This window comes from Gymnoscopelus braueri (assembly GCF_963280865.1).
Source record: "Gymnoscopelus braueri genome assembly, chromosome: 11".
NCBI lineage: Eukaryota > Metazoa > Chordata > Actinopteri > Myctophiformes > Myctophidae > Gymnoscopelus > Gymnoscopelus braueri.
In genome coordinates, this window is record NC_137613.1 from 31,376,190 (window position 1) to 31,392,953 (window position 16,764).

At 38.8% G+C, this 16,764-nt stretch overlaps 2 protein-coding genes across 2 annotated transcripts; one reads left to right on the forward strand and one right to left on the reverse strand.

Moving 5' to 3' along the window:
* Window positions 1–1,034: 1,034 nt before the first annotated feature.
* clic1 (chloride intracellular channel 1) lies at window positions 1,035–10,885 on the forward strand. Its single transcript, XM_080443209.1, has 7 exons — window positions 1,035–1,101; window positions 1,379–1,460; window positions 3,307–3,416; window positions 4,848–4,973; window positions 5,593–5,699; window positions 6,469–6,650; window positions 7,941–10,885. Exons 2-7 carry the CDS (start codon window positions 1,419–1,421, stop codon window positions 8,100–8,102), a joined length of 729 nt encoding a protein of 242 aa, XP_080299335.1. The 5' UTR covers window positions 1,035–1,101; window positions 1,379–1,418; the 3' UTR covers window positions 8,103–10,885.
* Window positions 10,886–12,493: 1,608 nt separating this feature from the next.
* Window positions 12,494–15,070, reverse strand: LOC308095339 (uncharacterized protein). The gene is made up of 2 exons (XM_080442364.1): window positions 14,973–15,070; window positions 12,494–12,770 (listed from the first exon to the last, which is right to left on the reverse strand). The coding sequence occupies exons 1-2, from the start codon at window positions 15,046–15,048 to the stop codon at window positions 12,559–12,561; spliced, it is 288 nt and encodes a 95-aa protein (XP_080298490.1). The 5' UTR covers window positions 15,049–15,070; the 3' UTR covers window positions 12,494–12,558.
* Between the last annotated feature and the right edge of the window lie 1,694 nt (window positions 15,071–16,764).

Here is a 16,764-nt window from a genome sequence, read left to right on the forward strand (position 1 = left end):
ATCATAGTGTGAAGTAGCTAAGCTACTCAAGTACTGTACTTAAAGGTAGGGTAAGTGATTTGCAATTATTCAAATAATTGCAAAATGGGTCTATGTTTTGATAGTGCTCGTTACTATAGAGTGTCCTGTCCATATAAGGAGTCTCCATGTCTCTCCAGCTCTTTATAAAACAGAAAATGCATTTTCGTTTCAGTTTCAGTTTCATTTCCAATTTTATCCAATCAGGATAGAGAACTCAATCAGGATATAGATTAAACTAGTGAAATTGGAAGTGATGACACTAAGAAATGAGCAGGCAAAATTGGAACTGGAACACTATAAAAATTAAGCTTAAAAATGGGTACTTTCTCCTGATTGGCTGAGATTTTGACACCTACCAGAAAATGTATTTTCTGTTTATTAAAGAGCTGGAGAGACGGGGAGACTCCTGTTACTGAACAAACACTCTAGCAATGATTACTATCAGAATATAGTGCTTTAACCTTTTAACAAAATACTTTTTGTTTTAACCCAAAAATATCACTTACCCTACCTTTAAGTACAATTTTGGCAATTTTTTTTTACTTTAGTAGAGTATTTCCAATTTCCAGTAGTTTTACTTCTATTCCACTACACCTCAGGCAAATATTATATTTTTACTCCACAACAATTATTTGAAAACTTTAGTTACTAGTTACTTTGTAGATTTTGATCATTATTACAAAACATAGCCTACATTAACCACTTCTTCAGCCCTTATGTTTCGGCCATTTGAAAATAGCCAATGCAACGCATTGTGTAGCTCTGCTACTTTGTACTTTTGGTACTTTTGATGCTAATACTTTTGTACTTTGACTCAAGTAAATTTTGAATTCCGTACTTTCACTTATAACAGAGTATTTCTACATTGCAGTATTGATACTTTTACTTAAGTAAAAAATGTGAGTACTTTTCCCACTTTTTTAAATGTATTTGAGTAGTTGAAACCAATAATTGCCCTGGGCAACCAACTGGCCAATCACAGTGCGTCCAGAGAGAGCGTCCCTCTGGGCTATGGGCTGTAGGCTCCACCGAGGGGAAATCGGCTACAGGCGTCAACTGAACAACTTACAGGACTTGAAGGTATCGGCCTTCGGATACTTTATTACATTACTGTTTGGATTACACTGATTAAACAGGGATTTTGCTTAAATGTTTACGACGACTCTTTAGATTCTTGCTTTTGCCAGCCGGTTTGTTGATTCTATTATTTAGGCTACTTTGTGACATTGAAAGATTGACGCTGCAATTCTTTTGCGCTGCGGGTTCAGAAATGTGTTGAATTACTCTTTGCATTGTTTGATAATTGTATACGAAGTGCTTATTTTGATATTTATCACTGGTATATTTGTTATTATAGCCTATAGCTGTCTGATCGGTTTGGTGCATCAGCAGATACTATGAGTGACGTGAATCAGCCAAGAGTTGAACTTTTTGTGAAGGTAAGCCATTACACTACTGTGACACATCATTGTTGTGTCACTGATGCATTTCATTGTAATGTCATCTATTATTCAACTCATTCGACTGTATGCACATTTGCTCGCAGGCAAAATCCCTTATCACTGCTTTATGACTTATAACTGATAACTTATCTGGGTGGCTTTATTTGAGGACATTTTGTCACATTGACAGATTATCATCAGACGTAATCAGGCTGTCACACTCACTATTTAATATATTTAATATAGTCATCATAATAATTAGCCCACTGTCGGTCACCATTGCTTACTCATGGGGCTTATAAACAAAAGTAAAGCCTAATCTAATTAAACTTTAATCTATATTTAGTAACCTGGCCTCGCATCATGGTAGGGGCGTTGTCTTATTGGCAGGAAACATTTTAAAACAACCAATATGGCATTTTAATGTCTTTTCCCTCCTCGCTCAAGTTTCCATAATGGTTCTTCTGTGAACATGTGGGTCGAGCTGAACCAACCCCTTTATAGTTACTTTTTCTTCATGTGAAAGATGCTGTTGTAAACTCTCCAAATGCTGATTTCCGGTCAGCTATTGCTAGCCATATGGGCCATATGCATGTGGTGGAAAAAGTACTCAAATGTTTTAGTGACTATGAAAGAGGGCTCATTATTGGGGCACAGATGGGAGCTTCACATTTGAGAGTTCAGTGGTGTAAAAACCATAGGCACAACACAAGTGATATGGTCAGATGAGTAATTCTTCACATATTCTCCACAAGTGGGAAAGTGTTTGTCTATGGGGATCTTGCATTATAGCATATGCAAGATCCCCATAGACACAATATTTTGCTGGATGAAACATGGCAAAATGTTTCATGGCCGTTGGTTGAATTAAAGGAAAATGTAGCTTATTCTACTAAAGTCTAATAAAGAGCTGAGAGGAGAAACTAAAGTAGTCCTATGTATAGTGTACGCATTATGTCCTATGTACGCATTATGGTCACTTATGGTCTGGTGTTTTAGATGCAGGTTAGTTGGTGGTTGGGATGAGGTAATATTTATTACATAATGTTAACTGTTCATTCATGAATTTGTCGAATGACTTTTGGTAACCGTGTAACTTTCCACTCTCCTCTGTACTTTCACTTTTCTTTTCTAACTCATAAATGTGCTCATATTTGTTTTTTTTACTTTGTGCTCGCTTATATTTGCATAAAGACAATCGCAGATCATCACATTAAAGCCTGACTGGCATCACAGGCTGGCCAGTGGCCAGTCCGAGCTCCACTTTGGAGCCACACCGTTCTCATGTTTCTATTTTTGGGCGGTGAAACCGCCACTATATGTGAGGTTTGGGATTTGCACCCCCCCAACCCTGCGCTGTGATTGGCCACCAGTGTACCCCCCTAACCCTGCACCGTGATTGGCCAATCACAGTCTATTCAGGACTGTGATTGGCTAGTGAAACATGACACATGTGCATAGTCCTATAAATAGGACTATGCACTTAAAAAACACATTTATGTTTTTTTTAAGTTAGGGGTGTACAATGGTTGGTCCACAATATTACTTTTCTTTAAGTGAACTTCCATCACTGTGATGACCACTGTGACCACACCGCCCACTTCACACTGGGTGTGATTTTTTATGAAACTAGAGGTTTAGACCACTATGCGGTCCTCACATCTACATCCCACTGCCATGGTTGTGTTGTCTGCACAAAGTCGACCAAGGCAATCTTAATATAGGATAACGCAAAGTTACTATTATCACATTTTGAGGTGAAAAACTACACGGACCAGCTCTACACTCTAACCTGACAAAAAGCCCCTGTACATTCTCACTTCCTCTCACTGTTCTCTTCCAGGCAGGAAGTGATGGCCAGAGTATTGGTAACTGTCCCTTCTCCCAGCGCCTCTTCATGGTTCTGTGGCTGAAGGGAGTGACCTTTGACGTCACCACAGTGGACATGAAGAGGTGTGTACCATATGCTGCCCATTCTCCTTGCTGTTTGTCATAGATGTGTATGGGGTGTTTATTGTAAAATGTTTAACGTAGGAGCTTGGTAAAAAAAAAAAAAATGTGCATGAGGTACTTTGAAGTGGATAAAACTCCCCCAGATGACCTAAACAAAGCATGTTAGTAAAAGGGAAATAACCCTAAATATGTCTTACATTGAATGAACTGCTGATATAATTTATGAAATAAATTGTGGACAAAATGTTAAATGGATGAATCTATGAATATTACTTAAAGCTGTAGTATACTGTTGAATGTTGGTAATTAACTACCTGGGCTAACTACCTGGGCATTATATCAGTGTTACACCAACATTGGTGATCTATTGAACTGTGTGACTCCAGTGGTTGCTGTTTAATTTTCAAGATGAATCTGATTCAGTGCCCGTAAAAAATATAACCGATCTGACGAGACATCTAGATGGGATTTCTGCTCCTGATGGCAGCTGAAATTGCAAAACAGTGACCACTATAGTCATAGATTTCAGTTGGTCATCAATTAACTAGTCACCAATAAAACACTAGAACATTTTAACTTACTGTAGGATGTATACTTGTACCTCGTTGTGACTGTGCTAGACAAATTCAATTAGGGAGGGAGGTCACACCACATTGCCTGAGACTGAGTCTCTGTGTGAGAGAGAGATGCACCATATAATTGAATGTTTGCATTAGAAAATGAAACAAACGCTTGGGTGGTGCAGTGCTAAAATGCCTGCCCACCACCGTGGAGGTTGTGGGTTCAAAACCACCGTGGTGCATCCGGCTTTGTCGAGAGTCTACACACAAACAAAATTGGCCCGTGTTCGCGGGGGAGGGAATCCGGGCGGGGAGGGTGATAATTGTCACTGCACGTAATCCTATGGGCTGGGGCGGCACCTGTCAGCAGGGAGTGTTGGGCAGGAGGAGTAGGACGAAGGCTCTGCGTCCTCCCGGTGGGGGCTCCTCACTGTAGGTGAGTCATAGGATACAACACAGAAATGTGTGTGGGGAGGAATCTATTGGCATATTACAATGACTAAATTGGGGAGAAAAAAGGGGTAAAAAACTAAACGGTGCCGGCCCACAGACCGAACGGGGAATATTCCCAAACTTCCCTGCCTGATCCAATGAAAAACCAAAACATCACTTTTAAGAGTAAATCAAAGATACACTCAGACATTTCCTTGGCCTTTTTCCTTCTTGCATTTCCTTAACTCTTACTTTCCTACACTCTTTCTGTATCTCTCTTTTACACTCTTTGTCTGTCTATCTACATCTATATACTGTACGTTGCATTCAATCTCTTGTCTCTCTCTCTCTCTCTCTCTCTCTCTCTCTCTCTCTCTCTCTCTCTCTCTCTCTCTCTCTCTCTCTCTCTCTCTCTCTCTCTCTCTCTCTCTCTGCGCAGGAAGCCAGACATTCTGAAGGACTTGGCTCCAGGAGCCCAGCCTCCCTTCCTGATCTATGGGTCGGAGGTGAAGACTGACACCAATAAGATAGAGGAGTTCCTGGAGGACAATCTCTGCCCTCCAAAGTAATCCCTCCATTACTGTCGGGTGGAAACCTTGTATTTCCAGATTTCGTAAAAATGAACGAGTCAATGAACAAGTGTCACGCAAAAGTAGGGAAAATAGCAGATGAAAGCGAAAGTGGTTAAGTCTGTCTGTGACTAAATACTAACTACATTGGGACAGTTTTAGACATACATACAAGGTTTCCACCTGACAGCAACGTTATGTTAATTCTTTCTGCATCCATCTGGTATTATTCAGGGTTGCTATTTTTCCTGATTGTGATTGATGTTATTTTCGAAAAAACTTTGAAAATGTATAAGAGAACACAAAGGTTCTCTTATGGGGTCCCTGCACAAAATCTTTTCAGATGGGGGTCCGCAGTGAAATACATATCAGTTTAGGGGTCCTTGACATGAAAAAGTGGCTGATGTATAAAATGAGTGCATACACTTCTGTCTCCCACCCTCAAGACAAATTCTACTTGTATTACCTCTTACACTCTTGTTGCTCTGAGTTACAGTTTTACAAGCTTTCATTATGTCACTTTAGCGTTTACAGTGAATTCTGTCTGTCAAGTAACAATGTTATGTTATAGCATAATTACAACATATTTATTTACATTACTTGTGTACTGTTAAGGTACCCCCGCCTGGCTGCGCGCAACCCTGAGTCAAACACAGCCGGCGTGGATGTGTTCTCCAAGTTCTCAGCTTACGTCAAGAACTCAAATCCCCAGACAAACGACAGTGAGTCAGACCTAATCACATCACACACATCTGCTGATGTATGGTCTCTTTTAGCATTTAGATCATGAGTGGGCAGAAAGTAGATTGATAGGTCGGTACATAGGTAGGTAGGTATATAGATAGATAGATAGATAGACAAACAGACAGACAATATGTATTCACAAATCTGATCAATGGTTCTTGATCATGCACTTAGGGTTGCAACTATAGATTATTTTATTCTTATTTTCTAGTCTGACTAACAACGTATACACTATGTTATACTTCGTCATACAAAAATAGCGAACGCAGTTGAGCTGGTAGATCTGCTATTTGAGCTATTGTTGAACATTTCACATTTGCATTATTTAAAAAAAAAATCAAGTAAATCGATTAGTTTGATCAACTGTTGCTCCCCTACATACAATATCTCTTACATGTAAACAAGTCAGGTGTCCCTCTGACAGTGTTTATGACATCATGGCCTCAGCTGCTCTGTCCAGTGCAATCAGGTCACCTGCTGTCCTGTGGGATTATCTTTAACTGTCTTTAATGTTCTGCTAAAAACAATTGAGCTGATGATCAATGTTATAATTGGAAAACAATTATTTTAATGTGTGTGTGTGTGTGTGTGTGTGTGTGTGTGTGTGTGTGTGTGTGTGTGTGTGTGTGTGTGTGTGTGTGTGTGTGTGTGTGTGTGTGTGTGTGTGTGTGTGTGTGTGTGTGTGTGTGTGTGTGTGTGTGTGTGTGTGTGTGTGTGTGTGTGTGTGTGTGCGCGACCCATGTTCAGATCTAGAGAAAGGCCTGTTGAAGGCCTTAAAGAAGCTAGACGACTACCTCGGCACCCCACTTCCTGATGAGATTGACCAAAATAGTGCTGATGATGTCACTTCTTCGTCCCGCCCCTTCCTGGACGGCCAGACGCTTACTCTTGCTGACTGTAACTTACTTCCTAAGCTCCATATCGTCAAGGTAATCTCTACCCCCTCTTCCCCCCTGTACAGTATTACAGTTAGATCCTATCAACCATAGCCTAAACCAGTGGTTCCCAAATTAGCTTGAGACCCAAAAGAGAAATTTGTTGTCTGCTGAATCCCCGATCTAGCTGATGTACAAGCTTGTCGATCTGCTATTTTCACTACAAAGTTAAGCTTTTTTCAAATTTATGGAATTTCTTAGATTTGTATTCATTTATTTATTGAATGTTTGATTTAATTTGGAAATCTTTTGAAATAACAAATAAAAAACTAAATGTAGGAAACTATAAACTATAAAAATAAAAATAAAGTGCTATACAAGTAAAGTTCATCATAAATTTGATTTATTAAAGATTAACACATTGACCGCCAGAGGTTAATCTCATAATGTACTCACCAGTGCCAACGTGTTATTGTTGTTTTTTTGTTTTTTTCATGTCGCTATAGATCTTGTTAAAATCCTTAAGATTGAGCCGTACACGGTCTGTTTACATCCGCGACATCTCACTGTATCTCCCAGTGAAAACCGCATGTCAAACGGATCTCCATGATTGTAGTTAGAGCGGATTACGTTAAACAGTGATATGCGAGGAGAAAAAACTACAGGAAGAGAATTGAGTTTCAGTGTGCGCTTTAGAATGGGAGCCGACGTGATCGTCAAAACCGGATCCCAAATAATTCTGTTTCCGGTCATCAAACCGGAACCGGAAATGGATAAAAAAAATCCGAAAGTGCACCTGGAAAATTTTCAACGCGAATCGGCGGTTCGCGTAGATCTACGCGACTGGCACGCTGCGGCTTTAAAAAGGTTCGCGTAGATCTACGCGATTGGCATTCAATGTGTTAAGGAGAAGGTAAAACATCCGCACACTGGTTTAAATTCATCAGGCATGATGGAGACCTATTTCGAAATTAGTCGAAATTAATAACTTAATTAAAAGCCATTAATAAAATACGTTTTGGGAGCTTTAAACCAGTGTGCGGATGTTTTACCCTCTCCTTTATTCTTGCTTTGATGTCCAGCACCTGGCCTAAATACAGGTACAAGATGTGCACACAATCTCATCTGTGAACTATTTATAAAAAATTACCCATACAGAAAAAAATATAGATTTCAGTTGTGCTTCAAAGGTGCTTCAAATAAAATATAGTATAAAAATTGCTTCAATTAATTTGATTGACTCTGTCATCCTCTGTCTCCTTTTTCTTCTGTCTCTCTCTCTCTATCCCTTGGTCTTCGTCTCCCTCCTTCTCTCTATCCCTCTCCTCTTTCTGTGTCTTCCAGGTGGTGTGTCTGAAGTACCGTAGCTTCAGCATCCCTCGTTCTCTGCCCAGCCTGTGGAGGTACCTGGATGCAGCGTACGCCAGAGAGGAGTTCTCCTCCACCTGTCCTGTGGACGACGAGATGCACTTTGCCTACTCCTCCGTAGCTAAAGCTCTGAAGTAAAAAAAAAACTAAAAACAACAAGAAAACAATACTGTATACTGAATACTGCTTCACACGTATGCTTCAAAATACACAGAAATAGGGCCAGTTATGTTCAAAAATGTATTTGGGATCCTGGAAATGTATTTTACAAATATATATTTCAGACTTTTATATTTTCAGTATGAAGTTACAGAGCATGAACACAACAGTAGAACAATACATGGAATCGCGCACTCACAGACACGCATGCACGCACGCACGCACATGCAAAATCATATTTTTGGGCCTTTTTTTATAGTTTGGAACATATGACATACTTTATTTCTTTTCTTTTCTAAGTTGCAAGCATTTCTTTGTCTTTTTCTGATTCTTTGTGCACTTAGTATCCTCTGAGACACACAACTATCTCCTTTATAATTTTATAACCTCCTTGATCTCCTACACCTAATGTACAACCAGTACCTCACCTTCACATTAAGTAGGGGTGCAACAGTTAATCGAACTAATCAATTTAATCGATTATAAAAAAGATAATTAAATCAAATATTCGATTAATAACAGCCATATTTTGGGCATGTCATGTAGGCGAAAGTTTTAAAAGTTCTAAAATAGTGAGAAAAGCCGATATACAAGCCCACAATGCATCGCATCGCTATTTTCACTATCTCTGCAAGGCACTTTGTGCAACAAAATGTAAAATATGGCATTTAGAAGTAGTTAATTGATTTTAAAAGTTGATATATACAAATAAGAAAATGTTAAAATGACCTTCTTGATTCAGAGAAAGGAAATAATTGATAATTGCAGCCCTACAATAGCAGTTTGAATTGATTGATGAGTCGAGCCAGTCTCAACATCAGATATAAAGTATTTTGGGGAGTAAGCTATTTGGAGTGATAATCAGAATGTTAAAAGTATTATAACTAGATCACTAGATCGATACATAATAAGGTTACAACACTGTTATAATAATGGTTACGATTTGAAATGTACTGTACAGTAAGTGTTAGGTTTTCACTTTCCAGTTTAAAAGATGGAAGTTGCATAGCTCGTAGCCATGATGGAAGAATACCTTTTTATTCTAAAGGGCACAAACCAATGTTTTGAGTTGTAGTCTTCCTCTGGGGTTTGCTGCCCCACACTAGCCTTTGTGAGAGGAGGTTAGGCTATTCAGTAAGATCCGACACGTAATTCTGAACAGATTTCTGTCATGCATATTTCTCTGTAATCCGCAAAGTCTGATAGTAATTTTTTTAGTGAAACTAAACCAAATTACAGTTCAACATAAACACAAAATAAACAATCAGACTTTACGCACCGTAAAACAGCCAACTCATTAAGAAAAGCGCGCTTTTAAACTGGGCTCTGGCCACAGGGATGTGCCCGTGCCGGGCTCAGACAGATTGTACACAGGCTCGGGTTAGGGCTGAGCGTGTTTTTTTGGGCCTGATCTAAGCTCTACTTCACACTAGAAAACAAATAGTTCCCCCTGGAGAGACATGACTCCCCACGCCACTGCCAAGTCATGATTTGAGGTGTGGCTCTAATTATACATGTACTGTATGTCACAGTAGTTCCAACACTTCTACGAGAACAATACCTTCAAAGCGTGCATTTAAACATTTCAACAATTACAACTTGATCTTTTTTTAAGGGATTCATGGAGGAAAAGTAAAGGTTGTGACACCGCCTATAGACCAGTGCATACTGTAGGGAGGGGCTTGAGAATACTTATAGAGGCAGGAAACGGTTTCAATAGACCTCCACTTCCTCTTTCTGTTCTGCAACAGTAGCCTTGTGAAGGATGAATTGGCCTACTGGGTTTAATTTGCCCACTGGGAGTTTTTATTGCCAGTGAATCATTTACTTTGCCAATATAATACAATATAAAGGATGTTTAGTTAGTTGAGAGACTATAGTAAACTTGTTACTTGAGATGAAGACTTGTTTCTGTTGTACTTGCCGTGCCTCTTCCAGTTTGCCCAAGGCAACAAGGCTTGTTTTGCCACATGTTTCCTTTTGGCAGAAAACATAAATATGCAGGGAGTGTTTGAATCGACACAGTGTTCTAATAGAAAACAAGATTGTATGATTGGTTATTAAAATGACTGGTCTGCTTGGTTCTTGAGTGAAGTCTGCCATAATCAGGGTCTTGACTCTTTCATTGCTGCTTCCTGTCCAGTAGATTCCTGTTTTTTTACACGTTAAAGTAGCCCATCTCCCCTCAAAGAGACTCTATCTGGGAAGTACTGGAGAAATGTTGTCAGTCCAGCTGCATTTATACAGCATTGTTCAAACTGCAAGGCACTGTTTGTTTGAAGTTATGTATTCAATAGGCTATTCGTTACCAAGATATTATATGTAGGTAGAACAAAGCATTTTAATAGTGAGCTTTATGGTATTAGCTCTCATGACAGTCTGTGTTTTTAAATGTTTTTCATATTGGGGTAAAGCTATTTAAAACATTTAAACCTAAGTGCAATTTAAGACAATCAAGAAGGACAGTCTGGTATTTATCACGTTGTTTTCATTGTATTAGACATCTGATGGGAGATGTGGGAGTTATTTTTCTCGTTTTGTCTAAATTACAGTAGAATTCCAGCACAGCTGGTTTATTTTTACTTGACTGAAAACTATCTTTTCTGTAAATTATGATTATGAAGTTTTATTGACGTAACTTTTCCAGGCCCCATGGCCACAGTAGTGCTACTACAACATAAAAGGGACCAAGTCTGTATAATTTCAATGAGGTGTTTCAGTGTTTTGTTTTATTAAAACTCTCATGAACTGTTCTTATTTCACTTACTGTAAGAGTAGATGTTATTTCAGGGACCTTTTAACTAACTTGTTACATTCCTTACATTTGTACCTTTATTTGCTAAAATGAAATTAATTTCAATGTTTCTTACTGTGTTGTTTAGGTTCACATCAATTACTTTGTGTCTAGATGCCTATCATTCTTGTCATGATCTGTTGCCCTCTGTGCACCTCCCTGTCTCTGTGCCGCTCCCTGCCCTCTGTGCACCTCCCTGCCCTTTGTGCATCTCTCTGCACTTTGTGCACCTCCCTGCCCTTTGTGTATCTCCCTGCTTATAGATTTTAGCATTTTTCCTCAGTCCAGTCTAAGGCAGTTGCACTTAAAGTTCACAGGACATAAACTGAAGGCTCCTGTGGATGTTGAACCAATTGACTAATATCATTGCCAAGAAACAAACACAATAACAAGTATTTCATGCCTTTTGTATGTTTTAACACGCACTTGTAAACATTTCTTGATATTTCAATAAAAACATAATAAAACCACAATGGTCAGACGTGTTTTCCTAAGTACCTAACCATCTGTGTCAGGGCTCAGAAGCAGGACAGATGATAGCAGGATTTTGGACCAAAGATCTCTTTAATTTCCAATGATTACAGAAACTCTGTGCCATGCCTCAGATTTAGATATATTTGTGGTAGCAAACACACAGAAATCAGATGATACTGGGAAGAGCAGAGCTGTTCGACACAGACTCTTAACTGAATGTGTGTGGGGATGGCTGATTTATCCTATGACATAACAGGTGTGTAGTCAAACCTAGTTAATTCGTTTGACTTAGACTCAGGCCAGGTGTGACTTATCAGCCATCACCCCACCCTACACCATTTTATATATTTTTCTTTTAGCTAGGGGAGTAACATGTATATCGTCTATGTCGGGTGGAAACCTCATATGTCCAAACCTGTTACTTTTCAGTATTCAAATTTAAAAATAGCAAAAGTAGCAGATCGACAACGCGTCGCTTCACGAGCTTGCAGATCTTTTTTTTAAAAGGTTTATCAATAAAAACAGAATCTTAGTATTATTTCAGGTGTTTGTAGTGTATAAATACAGTTGCAGGAGGTACTGGATAGTGGCTACTGGCTGTTTGCTTTGCAGATGGTACAGGCTGATTTCACATTCTAATCTGATGACTTACATAAGACTAATGTATACTTTATGACCCTTTCCAAAGAACACTTGTCTGAAGGATCATGCAATGAAGTCAAAATTAAACCTTACTGAGCACTCTCTAAGAGATGTGCAATAAAAGAAAATAATAATAATAATCCTATTAGTTTATGAGTGCACACATTTGTTGTAGATATATTTTATTATGTTTCTGGAACATCTATTTTTATTGTGGTAGCTAGGTAAACTACATAAGTTCACCTTAACTCATCTTGACGTCAATCATCTTGACACATAGTGATTTTATGTGACTTTAAGTTGAAACAAGAAGGGGGGGAAATCCTGAGAGAAAAGAAAATGATCTTTAAACTATCACTGTGGATTTTGCAGTGGAAATAACTGAATACAAGAAATATGCAAGCCCTCTCCCCACAACACAGACTTTTGTACTACTTAAAATATTAATTAAGGCTTAAAGAAAAAAATATCCAATACATATTTCAACTGTTACTAATGATGGAGGTGGACATTCTTTCAGCCCCATCAGACGAGTAAGAGATACAGGACAGGCAGCAGGCAGACTACCGCTGCTCTCCAGCTGGGGGCGATGGCGCTGCCGGCTCCGTTGCATAGGTCAGTGTCACAGCAGATGTTGGTGTAGTTGAAGCTGAGGCCTGCAGCCTGCTTCATTCCACTGACGCCACACTGGGCAGGGATGGCACAGCTCTTCTCATATAGGGTCAGCTGCAGCGTGCCTACAGGCAGTGGAGGGGAAAGTACTCACATTTTTAACAAAAGTAAAAGTATCAATACTGCAATGTAGAAACACTCTGTTACAAGTAAAAGTCTGGTAATCAAAATGTATATTTGAGTAAAAGTAAGGTATTGGTATCAAAATATACTTAAAGAACCAAAAGTAAAAGTACACATGACAATATGCAGAATGTTTTCACATGTCTACAATGTATAAAAATCTATTAGATCGGCTATTTGAAAATAACCGAAGGATATATTGGGTGTATATAGGGCTGAGGTGGTTACTGTATGTTTTGTAATAATAATCAAAATCAACAAAGTAACTAAAGTTTTTGAATAATTGAAGTGGAGTAAAAAGTACAATATTTGCCTCTGAGATGAAGTGGAGTATAAGTACAATTATCGAAATTGGGAAATACTCCAGTAAAGTAAAAGTACCTCAAAATTGTACTTAAGTATAGTAGCCTACTTGAGTTACTTTCCTCCACTGCCTACAGTGAAACGTTTATTACAACTAGAACCAGGAGAACCAGGTATAATGCTTTCACGGGTCTTCAGTTCCAATCCAACCCAACACCATGCAATTCCACTGCCTTGACAGTGTACAAATCAGTGAAATCTACTGGTGTAGTGTTTGGCTGCACTGCCTTGGCCTTCCATAGCAGGCCCTCAGAATAATTAAATTTGCATACTGTACCTGCAATCTTAACTAAGTAACAACAATGAGTTTTCCTAATGATACAATGATTTTCAAATTTGAAAATACAGTGTATTTGTTGTCAAGGGGAGGCAAACGCAAAATAAAACCGATAATATCCAAGCGCTCAAAGATCAGGAGGAGAAGGAGTAGATCAAATAAGACAAATAGACCCATTATATACAACGGTGTCAGTTCACGTGAGACATGCAAATGAACAATCAGTCAATGGACACATCCAAAAACACATATTCTGAATGTCATACAGATAATGGACCGATAGGAACATGAGCATAACACAGGTCAATGTGTAAGAGTCAATCAAACAACACATTAGAGACGCACGTGAGTATGTGACTGACTGACTGGCTGGCATGACAAGAGAATTTTCAACCGATACAGAAATCACATATAAGTAGAGCAATACAGGATACATCTCTGGTTTAATTCCACTCCATTTAATTACACTCACTCCCCTTGGGTTAAACGAGAACATGTGCTTCCTTTTAGGGTGTTTTGTATTTTTTTGTTCTTTGGCTTAATTAAGAACTTCTCATGTTGATTTGTATTAGGCCTGCATTCCTTGTAATTCGTTTTTCTGTATTGCTTCACTCATATGTGATTTCTGCATTGGTTTAATACTCTCTTGTCATGTCAGTCACATACTCACATGCATCTCTATATGTGTTAATTAATGGTGTCTGTTTCTTTGTCTTACTTTTCTCGTACTTTCTTTTACTTAAACTTTTGCATCTGATCAGTCCGTCACAACATGTTGGTCTTTTTTGGCTACAATAAAGTCATTTTAGATCTACGTCTTCTCCTCCTGATTTTTTAGTTTCCGGATCTTATCTGTTTTCTTCAGTTGTTGTTCCCGTTGATCCTAGTAGCGCCACTATTCTACTTTTGATAACATTTTTTATCTCTGTTGAGCACCTGATTGGTTTTCTAGCTTTTCTCTGGAAGTATTGTCACTTTATAATTCAGATTTATCATTTGCAATCTCATACTTTAAGTCCCTGTGAAGCAGTAATAAATGTGTTCAGATTTTGTCACACCACCGAATGTTATTAACCACCATTAGCCAAATTTGAATGATTAAAAAAGTCACCAAGTACATATATTTAGGTTTCAAAATTATGAAAAATTAAGCAGTATTCTTTGCATGCCCAATGAAGGCACAGAAACCACACCCGAGGAGGGGCGGGAGAGGTGCAGCCTCTTTCCCATGTCAAATACCACTACAAAAAAATGGATTCTCCTTCTAGCAGCTTTATGGACTTGTACAGTCTTGTTTGACCCACCAGAACCAGAAGCCAGAATCCAATAAAAAAAAAATTTCTCTTAACCATTGTTATTTTCAAAGTAAATTACTTGTAGTTGGTGTCATGTATAATAAAATACAGTAGGTATGTGTTATATCAGGTCAATGTGTGACATTACAGAAAACAATGACAGCTCTTTCTCTCTCATGCAGAAACACACACTCCAACCTGGACCTTACCTCGCGTTCCCACCGCAGTACTGGCAAGGCAACGCTGGCCAGCTGGACATTCCTGGGGAAACTTTAGACAGTCCATAGGAGAAATGGCAGGAAATACACAAGTATAACAGCGCAGACAAGCTGAGGAAACACAGTAAACAATAACATGAGAACAGTTCAAATTGTTAGAAGAAATATTACAAGCAGTACCTTACTTTAAGTATTGAGAACCAATTAGACTGCTCTAAACAACTGACTCTACATGAGACAGTAAACTGCATTTTGAAAGACTTAACAGTTAAACAGCCTTCACTGTATTGTTCCTTATTTAAAAAGAAAATCCCAGGGATAATAGACAGATACATGGAAGCAAAATAATTTTTGTAAATCAGTCCACAGGGTCATTCGATTATGGCTTTGAAACTTGCTTCCAGTGAACAAATCAAATCACTTTTAATTTCATATTTCACCTACCTGCCAATGGGAGACAGCACAGAAATACAACTAGAAGATGTGTGCGAAACATGATGCTCCGTCTACAGAAGTCGTCTGCAGGTCCAGGGCCGATGTGCTGATTTAATGCGTGTCCCACTCCTAAATTGAGTTTAAAACTTTCCCTGCCTCTTTGAAATCCACTTCTGCAGTCTCCCCCCTTCTAAACTCTCTCTCTGTATCTGTCCTTGGTTCTTATCTCAGTCTTTGTGGACTTGAATCCTTGTACTTGCCTTGCTGTATTTTGTTTTGAGCGTTTGTAATAAAATTTGGATTGTCAGCGCCCTTATTTTACCTCCTACAATTTTCTCTGTGTGTCAGTGTATCCACACTCTGCTTTAGTGCCTCGGTACATGTCATGGTCACATTTCTTAGACATGTCTCCTCCCTGAGACTTTTAATTTCATTTGCAGAGTAACTGTTTACGACTGACAATTTATTGTAGAGGGCAGGCCGACAAAGTAAAAAATGAGCTAGGTGTGTCTGTTCTAAAAATGAGAATAAAATATTGATTGATGATCTCACCCAAGATGGGTTATTTAATAAAAAAATGCTACCTTTAACTAAGACTAGTCTAGTATATAAAGTCTTTGTTCAGCTAATTAAGTTTACTGAGTGGTCAGTCTTAGAACATGTCAGCTAAGTTAATCATTACAGTTGGAAGAATGATGGAGGCTACAAGGGAAACAGAGAAGATGTGTAGCTTCATGTGCAACAGTGCTGAACAACTTGAGTAACCTCACACCTCTGTTGAAGACACCGCTTATTTAAAATGTCACACAATTCCTTGTTTCTCTGAATAGTTATGGGCAGGGGATCCGAAACGTTTCCTTGCCAAGGACCCCCAAATAGCCATAGCCTCTGACCCTAACCCTAACCCCCATATTGCAAAATGGCTTTTGTTGATATACTGATAGAAGCAGAAACAACGTTATTGTATCTCTGTCTAGTCTGCCCTTTTGTGGTCTTTTTTATTTTTGGTCTGTTTTTGGAATGTATGGTATATGTGGGTTTGTGGGTTTGTTTTGTAGATGTTATGTTCTTTCTCTCTCTCTCTCTCTCTCTCTCTCTCTCTCTCTCTCTCTCTCTCTTTCTCTCTCTCTCTCTCTCTCTTGTTGTTTGTGTAATGAAAATGAAAAACAATAATACAAAATGACGTGTCTGTGGGTACTGCAATGTGTGGGAGGTTGAAGAGAGGGAGACAGACAGAGCAATGTAGAGATACCGGGAAAAGACAGACAAAATATAGATAAAAAACAGAGAGCGAAAGGGAGGGACAGCTTGAGAAAAAATGGAGAGAAGAGAGAATCAGACAGTCAAA